The 18,867-nt window shown below is 32.5% G+C and overlaps 3 protein-coding genes across 6 annotated transcripts in view; 1 reads left to right on the plus strand and 2 right to left on the minus strand.

The window, feature by feature from the left end:
• Positions 1 to 18,867, plus strand: part of LOC135831202 (uncharacterized) — a 572,431-nt gene that overhangs the window by 134,597 nt on the left and 418,967 nt on the right. For all 4 annotated transcript variants that reach the window (XM_065343508.1, XM_065343510.1, XM_065343511.1 and 1 more), the window contains exon 2: positions 14,298 to 14,359. The gene's annotated coding sequence lies outside the window, so the exon portion shown is untranslated. The remainder of the gene's footprint in view (positions 1 to 14,297; positions 14,360 to 18,867) is intronic.
• Positions 4,607 to 6,574, minus strand: LOC135831180 (uncharacterized). The gene is made up of 2 exons (XM_065343478.1): positions 6,364 to 6,574; positions 4,607 to 6,117 (listed from the first exon to the last, which is right to left on the minus strand). Exons 1-2 carry the CDS (start codon positions 6,367 to 6,369, stop codon positions 5,194 to 5,196), a joined length of 930 nt encoding a protein of 309 aa, XP_065199550.1. The 5' UTR covers positions 6,370 to 6,574; the 3' UTR covers positions 4,607 to 5,193.
• The window catches only part of LOC135831181 (ATP-binding cassette subfamily G member 4), a 45,102-nt gene continuing 40,778 nt past the window's right edge, over positions 14,544 to 18,867 (minus strand). The window contains exons 9-11 of the mRNA XM_065343479.1: positions 18,753 to 18,853; positions 18,520 to 18,675; positions 14,544 to 16,155 (exon numbers count right to left, since the gene is read on the minus strand). Coding sequence (XP_065199551.1) covers positions 15,814 to 16,155; positions 18,520 to 18,675; positions 18,753 to 18,853 — 599 coding nt within the window. The 3' untranslated portion in view covers positions 14,544 to 15,813. The remainder of the gene's footprint in view (positions 16,156 to 18,519; positions 18,676 to 18,752; positions 18,854 to 18,867) is intronic.

The following is an 18,867-nucleotide window of genomic DNA, read 5'->3' on the forward strand; positions in this document are numbered from 1 at the left end:
GCTAAAAACAAGAGAATAAAAATCTTTCATCTTCACGAGGAAAAAATTATACCGCTCGGTACTAATTCTCTCTCGTAGAAAACGAAACAGGTGAAAATATGCAAAGTATCCCAAATTGGCGAACAAAAAACACTTAAATCACTCGACGTTTTTTCGCCGTAGCTGGAGAAAAAAATATTGAAAAAAAAAATGAAAAAATAAACCGGGAGGAAGGATAATAACATCTACAAGCGCGTATCGTATTTTATTAAAGTTTCGCTTTGATATTACACGCACGCGGATTTCGCCAAGGAGGAGGTGAAAAAAGAGGAAAAATTAACTTATAACTTTTTACGAGCGTGGAACAGATTTGTATAGCGTTAAGCGTGTTTATTTTGTCGAACTTTTTTTTTTCTTTTTTTTTTATATTCTGCACGAAAAAAATTGACAATCATATTTTTTTTCTTTGTGCAAGTTGATAACAAATAACTTGTTTGTTGTCGCCGGTAACTTCGCTAGCATATAAATTCGATTTCGCCGCGAATAAGTTGCTGATACTTATATTGTGTAAATTTAGCTTTTGTGTAGGAGACGACACGTACCTAATTATACCGTTTCGACTTGGGCTATTTTGTCCCTCGATGAAGCGAAAATTGCTCGCTTTATAAGTATAAACATCTTGCGAGAGCTGTTAAATTGAATATTTTTTTGGGGTTTTTTCCCGTCATAACCATAAGTATAAGAGCTAACCTCAAAATCGTAGATACGTGTATTTTAAATTTAACAAATAACCCAAGTTGAGAAACAAATAAGTTGATGAAATATTATGGTAAATGCGCGTCTGGTTGAAATATTATGTAAGGAGCATGTCATTCTTGCTGGATATTTCCCCAAGCGGTATTTCAAATATCATACAGATAAATAGAACATATCCTAGCTTTTCACACAAATTCCTCGGTAATATTATTTTTGCCTTTCAAATTTCCAACGCACAAGTTACGTAATACGTACCTCTACCTATATGTGCGAATAAACGTAGGATGCCGAGTTCTCATCTATGTAGCTTTTGTTCAACGGGCGTTATTTCATTTTTATTCTTTTCTCGGGTTCTTTATTTTCGCGTTGGTTTTACTTACTTGTCTGTAATATAAAGGGGATGGGGATTTACGTACATCTGTGAATGATGGATCTGATGATATAAATGAGCATTGATTAAACGATGCTTCGAGATTTCGGATCTGGCTACTCTCGAAATAATCACTGATCTTTTTTTCTTGGCTACTCCATAGGTACCTACAGTAATAGTCGAGTCGTTTTGGAGCTCCTATGGTGACCTTTTGAAAATTCCAGATTTCAAAAAGGCAGCCTCCGAAACGACTTGAAACTACCTGTGATTAACTCAAAATGTCAAAAATTGTGCAAGTATAATTCTGAATTTCAGATTTTTACGTCGAACAGTGGTGGAACAGTGAATTTTCGAAATTTTCAAGGGTAAAACCACTTGATAGAGATATCGATGGTTTCGAACTAGAACACACTGATTTAGGGTGTCCAAGAGCCCTGCTTATGCTACTAATCCTGTTTTTGTGCTGCTTTTTTTTTTTTTTTAATTCAATTTACCAAAATATCCTGCTTTTTTCAATCAGACTTCAAATTTTTGTAAAATTTCGAAAAAATGGTGACATTTTTCACAACTGACTGATGACAAAATTTTATGTAAAAATTGTCTTTAGCAGACGGAAAAATACAGTTTTCAGAAAATTTTCCACCTTCGCTTCTCTCCAGTAGGTATAGAGACACATTCATTTCTTTTCTTCCTTTGTTGTATGTCATACTTATTTGAAGAACAACAATGCTTTTTTTGGTCGAAAAAACGTTCAAAAAAGTGTAATGAAAGCGCTTGTTTTAATATTATGAACTGGAAAATTGTTTAAATAATCATGTGCATCGCGTCGCTTTTTAAAATGATTTTCGATGAATTAATTTGAATTTTTTCAGAACAATTACGTTGAAAAAGTATGAAAAATTTGACGTGGTAAATGGTCTCACTTTCTGCCAGAATTGTGAAGTATGTAGCAACAAAATCTCGCCTTTTGCAAAAATTTCCAAATAGACTTCTTTTCTTGCTAAAAAATAAAAATAGCACTTCCAAGTTTCAATTTTTTTTTTCAGAAAACCCAAAAGCCAAAAGTTTTGCATTTTTAGCTTAAAATATTTTTTTAAAAAGTGCCTGCCTCGCTTTTTTGACAAAAATTACTAAAAAATGTTCAAAAGTCTTTTTTTTCTTCAAAAAATGTGAACATTTTTCGTTTCTTGCCAAAAATTTCAGAAAGTTTCATTTTCTTTTCTGAAATTTCTGAGAAGTCCTATTTTTTGCAATTTCTCTTCATGAAATTACACAAGAGTCCTGTTGTCAAAATATGTCAAGAGTATCACTTTTTTTACACATTCAACTTGAAAAAAGTATCGTTTTTTTGACATAATATTGCAAAAAAGTCTCATAATTGCTAAAAAAAAAAGAAAGAAGTACCCACTGCATTTTGCTGTACAAATGTCGAAGTACTGCTTTTTGCCATAAATTGATGGAAATTCTTGTTTGTACCAAAATTGCAAAGTCTCGATTTTTTAGCAGAAGTTGCCCAAAAAAAACTTGTTTTTTTGACAAAAATGACTAAAATTCTAAAATTGGCAAAAACTAAAGACTTTCAATTTTTTTCCGAAAATTACTCAAAAAGTGTACCTTATTTTGTTTGATATTGCCAAAAAGTGTCACTTTTTCACCAATAATTTTCAAAAAATCCTGCTTACGTATTGCTAAAATTGTCAATTAATGTTTTGCTTTTTGCAAAAAATTATCAAAAATTCTAATTTTTTAAAAAAATTTATAAAAGTTGAAAAATATTTTCTTTTTTGCAAAATTGTTAAAAATTGTTTTTTTTTAAATAAAAATTTCAGAAGGTCCCACTTTTTTCCAAAAATTGTCCAGAAAGTCTCGTTTTTTTGCCAAGAATTCTCGTTTTTTTTATCAAAAAGTTGAAAAATAGTTCATCTTTTCATTTCAATTTGTACTTTTCATGTACGGTTTGTTTTTTTGATTGATTTTTTTTTATTGTATTATTGTTTTCTTCTGGTTTTGTCACTTTCTTGACCATTTTTGGTTACTTTTTTGAGCCCTTTTGGCTGCTTGAGTTACTTTTTTTTGGAGAAAAAATTGAGTACGAGCCCTGTAAAAATATTTTTTACTCTCGCCCTTCTCACCCCTCCCCCCTTCAATCCACACGATCAAATTTATGAAAACTACCATAACGCTTGAATCGTGAAAAGGGTGTAAAATTTTGACTCCTCTCCTCCTTCTCTAAAAAAAGTTATAAAGTGTTTGCAGAATGCTTCGCCCATGAAAAGTTCAATTAGTAAAGGTATATCACATATCACTAATATGAGGGTGTCTTACGGTCATGGAAGCCATGAAAGACATGAAAAATTCATGAATTTTGGTAGGTGGTCCTAAAAGTCATGAAAAAGTCATGAATTTTGCTCGAAACACACTTGACAATTTTTTTAAAAGCTCATAAAATGGGGAAAAAATAAAAAAATTATTCAAAAAATCAGAAAAATGAAAAAACTGAAATACTTACCTAATTTTCGATCCTGTAAAATATGGCAACCCTGTTTGATTTCCTCGCAGTTTTAAATTATTTCATTTTTTGGGAAGAGGGGGAGGGGGTATTTTTATGTAGTAAAACTGTGAAAAATAGGTCATGAAAAAGTCGTGATTTTCTCCCTACGAAAAAATCTTGGTAGGTATGTCCAAAGGCATTGAAAAAGCGAAAAATTGATGTGTAAAAATAATGTTGAATCTTCCTCCCCTCCCCTCCACCATAGGCTACTCGTACAGTGTTTGAAAAATATCCATGCTAAAGTGATACTTTTTCATTTTGAGTTTGAAGTCTCGTTAGACACCTTGTGATTTACCAAGTAGATCACTGACAAATTAATTTAGACACATTTTATGGCATTTTTTTAAAATTTGAAATTTTTATTAAACAATTGCCGGAGGCTCCAAAACGACTTGAATCGACTCAGCGTGTTGAAATTAGGGTGCAGAGTGAATGTCGACTTTCAAACTTCATTTCATTAAATTTTTTTGTCTGAATTTCTAGTTTAAAAAATCCGCTGGAGGCGACAGAACTGCTCAAAACTGTTCGAAACCGTTTCCAATCGAGGTGGTTCGAAAATAGTGTACATCTCGAATTTCAGCTTTTTACGTCAATTTGGGTGAAATTTTGATTTTTTCCCCTTCATTTTTTGTCCGAATTTTGATTTTTTTCAAATTCACCAAAAATCGAAAAATGTTCTTGAACATCTGGACAGCTGGTATAATATATTTTGCGATCTGGCTTTGTCCGATTCAAAAAAATGTGTGGTAAGTATTCCAACTCATGCTGACTCCCCTGACTAGTATCTACATATTGCTTTATAAGTAAGTAAGAATGAAATTATGATACTTGAAAAAAAAAACAATAAAAACAAAAAAATGATGTAGTATGAGCCGAGCGAGATGTTGTGTTGATGATGATGATGAGATAACATCTAACATTATATACATTCTACAGTGATGCAGTACTCATTAGCATTTAAAAGCATTTAATTATTCAATATGCATTTGATAAATATACAAAATAAACATTTCTTTTCGTGTTTGTTTGATTAGAAAGGTGTGATTTTCAAAAACATATGCCTTAAGAAACACTTCCGACAGTATACATTATCAATACAAATTAACTCACCTAATGATAGCTAAGTCATAATAAATGAAAATTTCGAAGACTAGATTCACATCGAATGAAATACTTTTAATTATTCATAGATTTGTCAGGTATCCAACGTGAAAAAAAAAGTAATTCCCATGTAACAAAGTCACATGCAACTAATTTTTCTACCTATAGGTGGAAGCACAACTTGAAAATGAAGTATTTTCGCCTTTTAATATCTATACGAGTAGCTGGTATTTAGGTAGACTATGTAGGTAGCATGGGCACTTATTTACGAAGATATTAGATAAGCACAGTCATTACGAAACTAGATACTTAATTGCATAACATTTATAACACATTGCACTGGTACCTGATTATCCTCAAGTAGGTAGGTAGGTAACTAGGTATATGCAGTTATGCACAGAAGTCTTTTTATATGTACCTTATCATCACGAATTCGTTAAATGCCAATTGCCAATTGTAAAGGATTCACAGGAGCGTTTTCATTTCTCCTTTGAGTACCTGGTCTTCCCACAGGCAGAGGTGGGGGAGGTACATCAGCGATGCTTTTATCCTTCGGCGCATTATTTTTGACAAAATCGTTGAAAAACTGAAACTGATTCGGATTGAATTGAGATGACGAATCGACAAAACCCGACTGATCTTGATTCTCATCTGAGGATTGAGGATTCAAAAATTGATCATTGTTGGGTCGAGATTGAGGCAGCGAATTGACTTGTTGCTGCGTAGAAAGTAAATACTGAGGACCACCATCTAAAGCAACTTTTTGAGTAGTCGGTGAATTGGAATCCGGTGAAGTTGGACTGGAAGCCGAGTACACCTTTTTATTGTCGTAATTCACGACGTTGAATATTTGACCAATTTCTTCGTCGTAATGAGGATAAAATGGTTTTTTAGTATTCACCGTATTGCTTTGGAAATTACTGTTGGGTATAATATTTGGCATATTTTCTTCATTGGTAGGAGTACTTTTAGGGTCCACGTTTGGTCTAAATAATACCGGAGTTGATTTCGGAGCAATTGAATCGTTCGGAGGAGTATCTTTACTCCGAAGTGGAAGTGTATCTTTTGCATATGTTTCGTAAGATAATTGATTACCAGGTCTGTCGTATTGTTTAGGCTGGCCAACAAATGGATCAGAATTACGAGTCATGATTGGTACGTTTACTGGTTGATATAATGTATTTGCGAAATGAGGAAATTGAATACTCTGAAGCACCGGTGATAAAGCTGGGAATGCTTGACTTGGTAGAAGTTCTTTATCCGATGTAATTATCGCGTTATATATTCGAGGCACTTTGAGTAATCTAGCAGCTTGAGAAATCGTCCCCAGAAGGCTCATTATCACAATTGTTTCTCCGGCCTGAGACAAAGAATAAGTCAGATATATGTGTTATTATTCGTGTGCACCTGTTGAATAACGAGTAATTAAGTAGGTAGGTGTGGGTTTGAAAAATTTCATTTTTATTTAGGAGAAAATATTTTTTTTGAATCGGTATGATTTTAGTTAGGTGGGTAGAGGTACCAGTAAATCGTTAATCAAATTGTGAATATTTCAGTAAGTCTACAAATATAGGCAAAATGTGTAAATAAATTGATTTTTTCTTACCTTCATCGTAACTCTATGACTATAGCTGGCAAATATTTTCACAAATTCATATAATTCTTATTGTCCACGTTAACTAAACATTAAAAATGCACAAATAACTGAACAAGATACCATCAATAATCATACCATGATTAACCGAATACGTCAATAAAGAACTATCTTGTTCTCCGACGCTAAACGTGCAACTAGGTACAACTTTTAATGTTCCCATCTACGCGAATTCTCTTAAATCGTTCTCAAGGTGACGAAGAAGCGTCGATGCCTTTCACTCAAAACCAGAACTGGATTCGTATTGCGGCGTATGAAAAAATGAATTAAAATACACCATAAAGACCAATTTGTTTGCGGATTCTCGATGTCAGGGTTGAATGGTTTTCAAAAAACGTGGACTGGGATTGAAAATTTTTTTGCACGTGTTTGATTTGCAGGTTTAATGGCTGGTAGATCGATATAAAATTCTTGAACAGAGTACTCGGTTAATTTTTAAGTAGGTAATCAAGTTACCGAAGTTGCCTTCCTTTTTTTTTGCCAATTGTCAAAAATTTGATTTTTTTCATGTAAGTGTCTTGGAGAAGAAAAAATGTTAATGATAGATATCAATACTTGAAAAAATTATTGATTATACGAAGCCCTGCTTTTTATTAAAGCCAAGTCTCACTTTCTGTCAAAAATAGCAAAAAATCTCGCTTTCTGTCAAAATTTCCAAAAAAAAACTCGAGTTTTTGCTGCAAACTTATAAAAATGTTTGCTTTTTTGCGAAAAATCCCCAAAATTTTAAGTTTTTTTCCCAATTTCCCAAACGTATCGATTTTGCCAGAAACTGCTAGAAAGTCTCCCTTTTTTGACAAAAATTGCGAAAAGGTATAATTTTTTCCAATAATTCCCAAAAAAATGTTAAAAGTCTTGTTTTTTTCCAAAAATTATTGTCAAAAATTCTTTCTTTTTAAAAATTGAGAAAAAGTTCAAAAAGTCCTACTTTTTTCTCAGAAATTGTCCAGAAGTCTCGCTTTTTGACCAAGATTGCGAAAAAATATTTGTTTACTAATAATTGTCATAAAGTTCTATTTTTTGCTAAAATTGTTTAAGCTTTGCTTTTTGCCAAAAATTGACAAAATACTCGTCTTTTCGAATATTTATAAAAATGTTTGCTTTTGTGTAGTAAAAATCGCTACTGATTGTCGCTTTTTACAGAAAATTTCAAAATATCTTCCTTTCTATGAAAATCTCGCTATTTTGGCCCAAATTGCGAACAAAAATTGATATAAGCTTGCGTTCTAGCGAAATTTCATCACAAATTTCATTAGAAAATTCCGAAAAACCTTTCTTTTTTTCAACAATTGTCCAAAATTCTATCTTTTTTCTTGAAATGGTCAAATATACCTTTCTTAGTGCTAAAATGATCAAAATCTTCTCGCTTTCTCAAAAATAACAAAAATCCTATCTTTTTATGGCTAAATGGTGAATTTTTCGGAGAAAATTCTATAAAGTCTCTCATTTTTTCAAAATGCGTCCATGTCCAATAACTCTCGCTTATTTGACAAAAATTGCGGAAAAATAAGTATCATTTTTTGGCCTTTAATTACGTAACAAAAGGTCAAAAGGTCTCATTTTTTTCTAAAACTGTCATAGTCTTGTGCTCTTGCTCTGCTCTTGCTTTCTTTCAAAAACTCACTTTTTAGCAAAATTGTTGAAGAAGATTTTTTTTCAAAAATCACTTGAATGTGGCTGTTATTTTTACCAGAAATTGATAAAAAGCATCGCCTTTTTTTGGCAATGATTTCCAAAAAGCCCTGCTTTTTGCTAAGGTTGCCAAAGACGTGCTTTTTTCCCAAAATTGTTTTTTTTTGCCAGAAATTGCAATAATTTTCAATTTGCTATCGTAAATTGTCAAAAAGTTTCGATTTTTCACCAAAAAGTAGCAAAATTGGGTCAACTTTTTAAAATTCAAAACCAAACATTTCAATTTTTTTCATGATTATTACTTTTTCGAGCTTTTTTAGTTGTCAACGTTACTTTTTTTGGGAAAAAATATCTGTTCGAAAAATGATTAAAAATCGGTAAGGAACCAGATTTTTAAGAATCTGCGTGAAAAAACAACTTATCTACTTATTACTTGTATATTTTCAATTCTCAAATCAATTTAATATTGCGTTACGTAACCATTAACTTCGGACTATTTTCTCGTAAATATTTTTATTTTCTTTTGAATACTCGAAATTACGTCTAACCGCAAGAAACACTTGGATATATAACATAAAACCACTTGGGGTGTTTTTCCACTTTTTAAAAAAAAGATTCTCTAGTTATTCATAGCAATGGAATTCGCGATTTCTGGAATTTTATTCATGTTATGCAACCTTGACAAGATCTGTTAGATGTACATTTACTTACCAGAGGTTGCGATCTCGAGACGAAAAAAATTATGCGGAGGCAGGTAATACTGATAATCAAAGATTCCCAGAATGTAACAGACTTTTGTAAAATAATTTGAAATTTCAATCTAGAAGTTATCAGGATCATGATAATAGCGCAGATCAATATCCACTGTGCACTTATTTGTCAAAAAATTAAAAATATGAAAAAAAAACTCAGTCGTTAGGTAGTATACTTACATTGTTTTATTATTTAAATGTGCAGACTACATTAATGAGTGATTTGAAAATTTTCATTTTCCACCATTAATAACAATGTTGTACGTTCTGTCGACTGCCTAAATTAAATACCACTAAAGTTAATTCATGATTTTCTACAGATTCGTTTGATTCATTCATTTGCTTGGTGGAAGAATACTCAGTAGGTACCTAATGAGTTGAATGATAACGTATAGTATATTAACTTCCATACAACCATTGAAGGTAAACCAGTTTTAAAAATATTGCCAAAGTTCTCTAGGAATATTTCCGGAATATTATCGATGATGATGCGCGATAAAAAATACTCCATCGTGAGTTTATAACAGGTGGTCATGTCAGATACCTACACAAGAGGAAGAGATACTTGGATTGTGTTGTCGGGTGGGATGATAAAAATAGAAAATAGTTATGTATTTTAATTGAAAAAAGTTCGTAATGGAAAACACTAACGTTATGTTGATGTTTGTCAAGTTCTAAAAAATCTCGAATTTGAACAAAACCGTTCATCAACCAAAAACTGAAGTTGAGGCGAAAAATTATGTAGGAAGGCATATGTAGGTACATTACCTACCTACTTGAATCTAAAAAAAAAATAAAAATGAAAACTTCTTTGGATTTAAAAAAAATCTAGTTTACCTATTTTTTTTTAACTGAAATTTTTTTCAAATTGAAGCCGTGGCAGAATTTTGGAGATATTTACGAATACGAACAGTTGTTTTGTTATACAGAGTGGCTTAGGGTGGATGGCAAAACGTCATTTGAATGTAATGGAATGGAATTGAACATTAAGCACACCCTAAAAATGAAAATTGAAAACAGGAGGGTCTGTTGTCACCAATCTATGCTTGTGTTCGTGCCAAACCGGTATACTAAACGTGCTAATTTAGTTGATAATAATAACCTGAAAACAAACTGGTATTGAAAGTAATCTATAATAGGTATGTAATATTCTTTAAATTAATTACACAACCGCGTGATAATGAAGTACTTGCAATCGTACATCTATGACTCAGGTATCGCATAAACTTACCCAAAAACCAGTGTTTTACAGATTTTTAACTGCTTCATATGGAATCCGAAATGGTAGGGTCTGGCATGGCAAAGCAAGAGCTGTAGCAAAAAAAACTGAAATTTTTTCAATGAAACCTCTTTTTGAGAGTTCATAATATCTCCTCTACATGGGCACTTTAGGAACTGAAATTTTTTCTGGATGACTTTCTAGTCAAAATGAAGATCTCCACTGAATTTATCCTAAATCCTGCGAACGTTATTAATTTCATAAGTTAAGCAACAATTTTTGCAAATTGCTGTTAATTTTTGGTAAATTATTAGTGTTTGTCTCAACCACAGATCCATACTTGAGTCTGAGAACATCCACTGAAGGTCCTAACTTGGGTATGAACACATCCAAAGATTGAAACAGTGTCTGTCTCAGACACAGGTCCTACCTTGGGTTTGAAAACACCCACTGATTGAAACAGTGTCTGTCTCAAACACAGTTATTTTTAATTCTGGTTGTTTGATTTTGGCCAGAACGTGGAGTAGATTTCTTGCTCGTTTTTTGAAATTTTTGGACATACTGAATTTGAAACTCTCACTGCGTTTGTCTCAACCACAGATATCCATACTGGGGTCTGAAAACAACCACTGATTGAAACAGTGTTTGTCTCAAACACAGGTCCTAAATTGGGCCTGGAAACACCCACTGGTTGAAACAGGGTCTTTCTCAAACACAGGTCTTAAATTGGATCTGAAAACACCCACTGCTTGAAACAGTGTTTGTCTCAACCACAGGTCCTAACTTGGGTCTGAAAACAACCACTGATTAAAACAGTGTTTGTCTCAACCACAGGTCCCAACTAGGGTATGAACACACCCACCAATTAAAACAGTGTCTGTCTCAAACACTCACTGCTTGAAACAGTGTTTGTCTCAACCACGGATCCATACTTGGGTCTGAAAATACCCACTGATTGAAACAGTGTTTGTCTCAACCACAGGTCCTAACTTGGGTCTGAAAACACCCACTGATTGAAACAGTGTTTGTTTCAACCACAGGTCCTAAATTGGGTCTGAAAACACCCACTGCTTGAAACAATGTCTGTTTCAATTTTCAAACACTGGTCCTAACTTGAGTCTGAAAACATCCACTGATTAAAAACTATTTTTGACTCATACCACAAGTACATATTTACATGAGTCTCATTAGGTATACACACAGATTCAAAACTGTGTTTTACTCAACCACTGCTTTTGAAGATTACCAACTGTTTTTGTACATTATCAGTAATTTTTAATATCATTTTCAAATTACTAATATTTTTGTTGGTAAATGAGTGATAATTTCTGGTAAAATTACTTGGTTGGTATAGACTTTTTTTTTTTGATAAATCATCAGTGATTCGGAGAGAGGGGTTGTATTGTATGTAGTAAATTATTGATGATTTTTTATTGATTTTTTTAAAACAGATTACAGCTTTTGCACCCTTCTATAGAATGGAGTCCCAGAACAACTTGCATAAATTTTATCTAGTTTGTGAACTTAAATTGCACAAAATTGATGAAAAAATTCCAATAACCTTGCGAAAATGTTCACATCTTCGCAACCTATAATTAAATACTATACACATAACTCGTATATTTAACCATGACGAGCTTCACTGGTGTATGTTTTCGTTAATGGAACGATGATTAAAATCAATCAAAACTGTACAAACATTGTTTATAAGACATGCAATTTTATGGATAACTTTCACTGTTTAATTTTTATTGAAGGCGCCGTCGCTTTTTTGCACCTTATAAATCGCCATGTTTCGCAGACTTGAATTTTTTATCAATTCGCCGACGATAAGTGAAGAATCATAAAGGAATACTGAATAAGTACCCGCACGTTACCTACTCAACTCACGTGCCTTTTTCAATAAGTACATATGTAATTGCATCTCTCGTACGTATACATTTTGAAATATCGTAGCCACGTGTATTTTTGTGGCAGGTAAAGTTAAGTCTGCTGGTAGCATTTGTTTGGGAAAAATTTTCAAATAGTTGTGATATATGCTGTAAAATTTTATCTGTCTAGCTTTTCTTTGTGTCGTGATACTGCATTTGAAATTATACCGCGTCAGTTTCATTTGTATTGCTCTTGTATGTACATGTAGTATGTCTGTAATGTACAGAATGATGAAAATTTTGTATTCTGAGGCGTATTTCGTGGTGAACGTCGTTAAACTTGCACACGAAAACTTGGTGAAAATGTTTGTTTAAAATCTGAACTACGAGTAAAGGTGTAGGTACATGTAGAATTAGCACGTGTGCATGATCAAGAGTCGACTCTCTTGCTGGAGAAAAAATGTATTCGAGTGCAAGGTTTAATTAATAATTACGTTGCTCGTTTTACTTCACAGTTCATTAGTACTCGCGTGTTATTAATTTTGAAGGAAAAATTGTTGAAAGTTCTATACTTACATGTCTGAAAAAGAAGCTAAAAAAACATGCTGTCTGCTCCATTCATATTATCTTCGTACAACAAAATTGTGAATATGTACCTACCTACTTGTGGTAGTAAAGTTGAGACATCGAACTAACTCGATAAATAAAAAATACCTCCTTATTCCAACGTGTTACGAGTTGATTGTTCAAATTCTTGGTTTATTAAACAGAATCTTCCTAAATGTATAAAGCATTTTGTTTACCCTTTTTTTCTCTCAGCGAACGGACAAATAGCTCCGTGTAGACCATTTATGTACCTATATAAGAATACTGTTCTGATCCTTTAATTTTTAAACTTGGAACTTTTTATTGTTCGAGAGATGAGTTCGTTTTGTATGTACCTAATTGAATTTCTAAACACGTTTCAATCGAATGTGTGCTGTGTAGTTGCGAAACGAAAAAGAAACTGAAACCATAAAATGAATAAAAAGGAAATTAATTCGATTAGTTTCCAAATTTGAAAGTTGAAGTCCCATCTATCAATTTGAACGTCCTATTATTCAGTAGGTAGTAGGTACCCTATAAGTGATTGATTCATCTTGAGTTTCGGGGTCAATCATGAATTATTGTATAAAATCGTGAACGTCGCGTCATCAGTAGACAAAATATATCAGCAGAGTCTGTTTTGTCGGCTCGCTGAATAAATTCGATCTGGTTTGTTGGTCGTGTTTATTGACAGTGATCAAGGTTAATTTTTAATTCATAAATTTTTTCAGTGTAATAAAATTTTCTTCATCAGAAAATTGCCATAAAAATTGGAAAAAACTAAGACAATTCATTGATTTTTTTTCAAAGTCAGACATAAAACCAAAAAATCAATACATTTCTCCCTCAAGTTTTTAAAAGTCTGACATAATGTTGAAAGGTCGACAGGTTTTTTTCACTATCTCAAGAATAAACCTCACACCAATTGATAGGGTTTCTTTCAAGTTTTTTCAAAATCTGGAGTAATGTGAGAAAGTCAACAACATTCCAGCACAATGTCAGAAAGTCGACTGACGATTTTATTTCAAGTTTTTAAAAATCTGGCACAATGTCAGGAAGTCGACTTATCTTTTTTTCAAAGTTTTCAAAAGTCAGCGTGACGCAAATTCTGGAATGACCACCGGCGCAAAAAATATATCAATGTCAAAAATAGGTATTTTTTGGCACCTAATTAGTAATTACCTAACGATAGGTCCTATTTTTTCTCAAGAATCGCCCAAATGTCTTGCCCCCCCCCCCCCGGCGTCCACAGAAAGTACTAAAAAGTATCACTTTTTTGTCAATAATTCTCTAAAGATCCTGCTTTCTGCTGAGAATGTCATCATAGTCTTGCTTTTTGCCAAAAATTGGCCGTTGTGCCAAAAATAGCCAAAAAGTTGCAAAATTAGTCCAACTTCTCAAATATTAAAACTTTTTTTTTCGAGTTTTGTGACTTTTTTTGGTTACTGAAGTTACTTCTTTTTGAAAAAAATTGAGTGCGAGTCCTGTATTCATTGCATTTGAATTTTTTATTTGTACCTACAATATGCTTGTTCCTTTTTTGTTTGATACTAAATGAATTTTGAGAAAAAAATTTGTTTTATTCTAGAAGAAAAAAAAACCAGTTAAAAACCTACTAAAAAATATTGCATCCACCATACTTGAACCAACAAAACCCTCCGTCCAAATATGTACTAATCCATGTCATCCAAGAGTGTGTCAAGTGAAAATGTCTACGTGGTTATCGATGATGAGATTTACATATTATATTCTCCATGAATTCCTAAACATTAATGTAATAATGACCAAAAATAATTGATGATATCGTTTGTTTTATCTGTGTTTCAGAGTGCAATTTCCTGTTTACCTCGAAGGATCAAAATAGATATAACAACAGCTTGTGTCAAATGGTAAGTGCTAAAAATAATACTTAATGTGTATTTTTTTTTTTTTTTTGAAAAATGTGTAATTTACCGACTCAAACAAATGAACTGAGACAGAAAAATTTCGAGAAAAAATCTGTAGATTAACAAAAATAGTATTGCTATATAACCTCTCGAGCCTCGAAGTATAAACATAAAAAAAAAGACACAGTTTATAAAATGCAATTCATTTTATGGTTGATACAATACAATTTATGGTAACGAAATTTTGATTTTCTTCGTGATACCTTCTTAAAGTAGGTATATGCGTGTACTATTAAGTAAGTAATAGTCGTATAAAAAAGAAAACGTAATAAATTAGGTATTAAAAATCGACTAACGCAAGAACGCGGCTCGTTTTATAGGTACTTAGGTACTTATATTTAATACAATTAGGCTAAAAATAACATCGCTTACGAATATCTAGTACAATAAATTCCAAAACTAGTAAACACAGCTGCGCTAAATATCTCATTAAAAACGAAACATTTTGATCAATAATATCAAAAATACAGTACCTGATGATGGAATCGTTCCATTCATTAAAATCAATCAATGAGACAATGAATAATAAATAATGCATCCGTAATACTAATACAAATACCGTATGTAACGCCTACAAAAGAAACAGTACGTAGGTAGTATAGGTACTGCAATAATTTCTAAGAATTAAGAAGGAAATGCAACATTTTTAAAACCATCACTCTTCGTCTTCGATAATTAAGCGTAAATGAGTAGGTAGACTAGGTAGAGGTACCCAACAAGTTGATAGGTACTACTTGACTGCGTACGGATTACATAGGTGTACTTGTACTCGTAGGAGTACCTAATTTTTTTGGGGAATTTTTTCACAATTTTTTCGAATGACTCTTTGAGAACAGCAGTCGGAAATAATTTCGAGTAAGTGAATACCTACTTATTTGAGAAATATGAGAGAGAGCATGCGAAGAAGAAACGATCGAATGGTGGCTTCCTCTCCCCCTCGCATGTTCACGATACAAATGCGCTGTTGCGAAGACTGAACAGATAAGCAAGTTTGATGAATTGACTGATCTATATCCGACAACTCATTTTTTGATGTCATTATGCGTACTTTTTAGTAACAACAAAAATAATCTACGTTTACTTAAATCTAAAAAAAAAAAAGTTCAACACGAATACCTATACAGTACATACATTTATGTACCGTATCTATGCATAAATAAATTTGAACAATTAGGTAACTCGCATCGCTACAACGAACATACGTCAATAAATTAATAAATTAATAAATAAATAAACAAACAAACAAATGAATGAATAAATAAATAAATAAATAAATAGGGTATAAATTACGAGGAAAAATGGCGAAATATTGCATCACAATTCACATACATAAAAAGTATTGCAATGGGACGATTAGCTTCTCCTTCTCGTACGTCTTATGATGGATGAAGGATTGCTTACATGCTCAATTTCCATCTGAGAGCGATGTACATGGAAACTCTGAAGCTAATCAAAATAGCCACTAGATATGAGACTTGAGACCAAACTGAAGTATCTTGTATATCCAAATATTGCAGTAAGACTTTGGGATCGGCGAAGTGACAGTATAATTGGTAACAATCTAGTTTTTTGCGTCCCATGCCGAAGACGGTTATAACAATACCGACAGTTCCACTTCGTAAAAAGCTCATCTTCATCAAAATTGATATGTACCAAGGTATTTCTTTGGCGAAATCAAAGCCGTATGTAGCCAATCCGAGGAATGGAGCCAAAGTTAGAGGGGCCACAGCGCTTCCGTTCTAGGAGATGATATTTGAATTAGTGAAAACAATATTTACATAGGTACCTACTACCTATACCTAGATAATAATTTAGATCAGGGTTGTTGACCCAAAATCACAAAACAGTTTGGGTTTTGGTTTTGGGGCTGGATTTGAAACCGGTTGAAATCTATTTTGAGTTCCTTCACACAAAATTCTGTCGTTTTCGGTTGGGGTTCAATTTCAAATTCTTGAAAAATAATTTTGGTTTCGAGTTGGGTTCAACGCAAAGTAACTTGACAAAATTTTCAATGATTTTAATGCCTTTTCAGAATATTTTTGTTCAGGTTTTCATTCACATCTTTCCATAGATATGAACCCTAAACTGGATCGGCTGCTTACATTTAAAATGTACAGAAAAAAGTGAAGCCAAAAAATCAACCAATCGCAAATCGTGTATTTCCCCGGAGGTGAATGCAAATATATCTACGGAGGGCGTGGCTTATCTCCGGAGGTGAAGAATTTTTTTGCTTCACGAGCTTCCGATCCAGTTTAGGGTTCATATCTATGCATCTTTCTAACAGATTCTAACCAATCTTTTTTTATAATTTTAGATGTGACTTTTGATGCTTTTACCAGCATTTTTTTATTCTTTTACTTGACACGTTTTCAACACTTTTCACCAACTACTTGAAACTAAAGCGACTGCATGCAAATACTGCAGCAATACCTAGGTATTTTTTAGTGTGAGTAGTGCATTAATTATTGGTCTGAATCATAGAGAAGTAATTTTATCATGCTGGAATGTTCTCTCAAACTATCCAACCATTTGTTATTACTTATTGAACAGAATATTGGAATCATTTAAAACAGAAGGAACAGATTAAGCTTCCTTTATAGTGGCGATAAGCAGGCAATAGAAAATTTCTACAGAAAATCGTGGAATTTTTTCAAACTCAATTTTAAGCACTTTTGAACCTCTAAACTTGTAAAATAATTACCTTTCTTATAAATTCTGATGATTATTCACTTTAATAAAAAGTTTTCAATCTTTATCTCATTCATCACTTTTCTATGGAAAAGTTAAAAAATTTTGACTTTTCCATAGAAAATTGATAAAATTCCACAGCCAGTATAAATGCTTCCATTTGAATGTACACATTTGTCTTTTCTGTAGAAAAATTCCACGGCCACTATAAAGGAAGCTTTAGCTTTCGTTCAATCTTGATGGGTAGGTAATCGCTGAGTTACACCATTTCAATGAATAATTTTCCTTTTAAAAAAGAGAATAGGGGCCATGGATCAAGATGAAGAATTCTTACCACTGTTGAAAAATTAATCACATTTATGTAGTAGATGATGACAAATTTAAAATTTGAGAAAAGATAAGGTATACCTAGTTGTAAATTTTGAGATAGATAAAAAAGATGAGGATTTAGAAGTGCCCTAAAATCACACAGCAGCCAGTAGGTAGTTTATTGTAAGTGAGAGTGGCTGAGTAGGGCATTTCCCTCAAATTTTTTGGTTACCTGGAGGGCTGGAGCGTGATTGAAATTTTGCTGTTTATTCTATGGATGACTTCCATTGAAATTATATTTGTTTCCTAAAAGGCAATTCTGTGAATGTCCATTAAAAAAAAAAATCATTTTATGTATCATTGATGAGAGCCTGGCATGTCTGGAATAAAAAAAAATCATCTGGGTGCAGCTAAACTGAATAACAAAAGATTCAAGAAACTAATTAATGTCTAATCAGAACTTTCCAGACTGTTCTGGGCGTATCAGAACCTTATCAGTGATACAAAAAATTGTTTTTTTTTCTGGACATACTTAAGTGTGCTGAATACAGTCGACGCTATCAAAGTTTCAAGTAACATTATTTTGCAGTTATTGAACATGTAATACTTATTCATTTACACCTATCACAATTATTTTTATGATTTTAGTTTAATATTATTGTGTTTTGATTCAGTGTTTTTTTCTAAATGGGATTTTTAAAAATTACCTATTTCAGTTTTTATTATTATTGATTTTTTTTGCTGTTGTCAAAGTCAGTAAGAAGTAGTAAAGATCATGAACTGCATTTTAATAAAATTATATTCTGAAATTTTATAATTTGGAAGATATGAGAATTAAGTATTCTAGAAAAAAATTTACAATTTAGATGCAACTATGAGAGTTTAGAAAATTGATTTAAAATTTTGAAATTTGTAGACCAGGTGAACTTGAAAATTGATTTGAAATTTTGTTATATAAAGACAGTGCAAACTTTGAAAAATAATTTGAAATTTTATCATGTAGAGGCGATGCAAACATAGAAATTGATCTAAAATTTTTCAATTTGGAAGATATTTATATACCCAAACCTAATGAAGGTATCGTTTTTATTTTCTGTGAAACTTACCGTTACGCTGAATATAGATCCTATGAACATGCCCATTCCTTCAGCGGTCAACGATACTATAACGCCTATAACGCAGAAGACGAAAAATCGGTACGTTTCTATTGGTAAACCAGTCATGAAATACGCCACCGTCAAGAAAATCATGCTGAAAAAAATCTAAACGCGAGCCTCCAATTACTCTCAACTCTTGGTAGAAAATTTCGTAAATATGTAATCGTCATTCTATAACTCACCATAGTTGGTAATCTTGCAAGCTGCATCGCGATGTAATATGGCCTCAAACTGTACCAACGGTTGAAATATTCTCTTTTCAATAATTTGATTTCGAAAGGAACTGAAAAAACGATC

This window comes from Planococcus citri, chromosome 1, assembly GCF_950023065.1.
Source record: "Planococcus citri chromosome 1, ihPlaCitr1.1, whole genome shotgun sequence".
Classification (NCBI taxonomy): Eukaryota; Metazoa; Arthropoda; class Insecta; order Hemiptera; family Pseudococcidae; genus Planococcus; species Planococcus citri.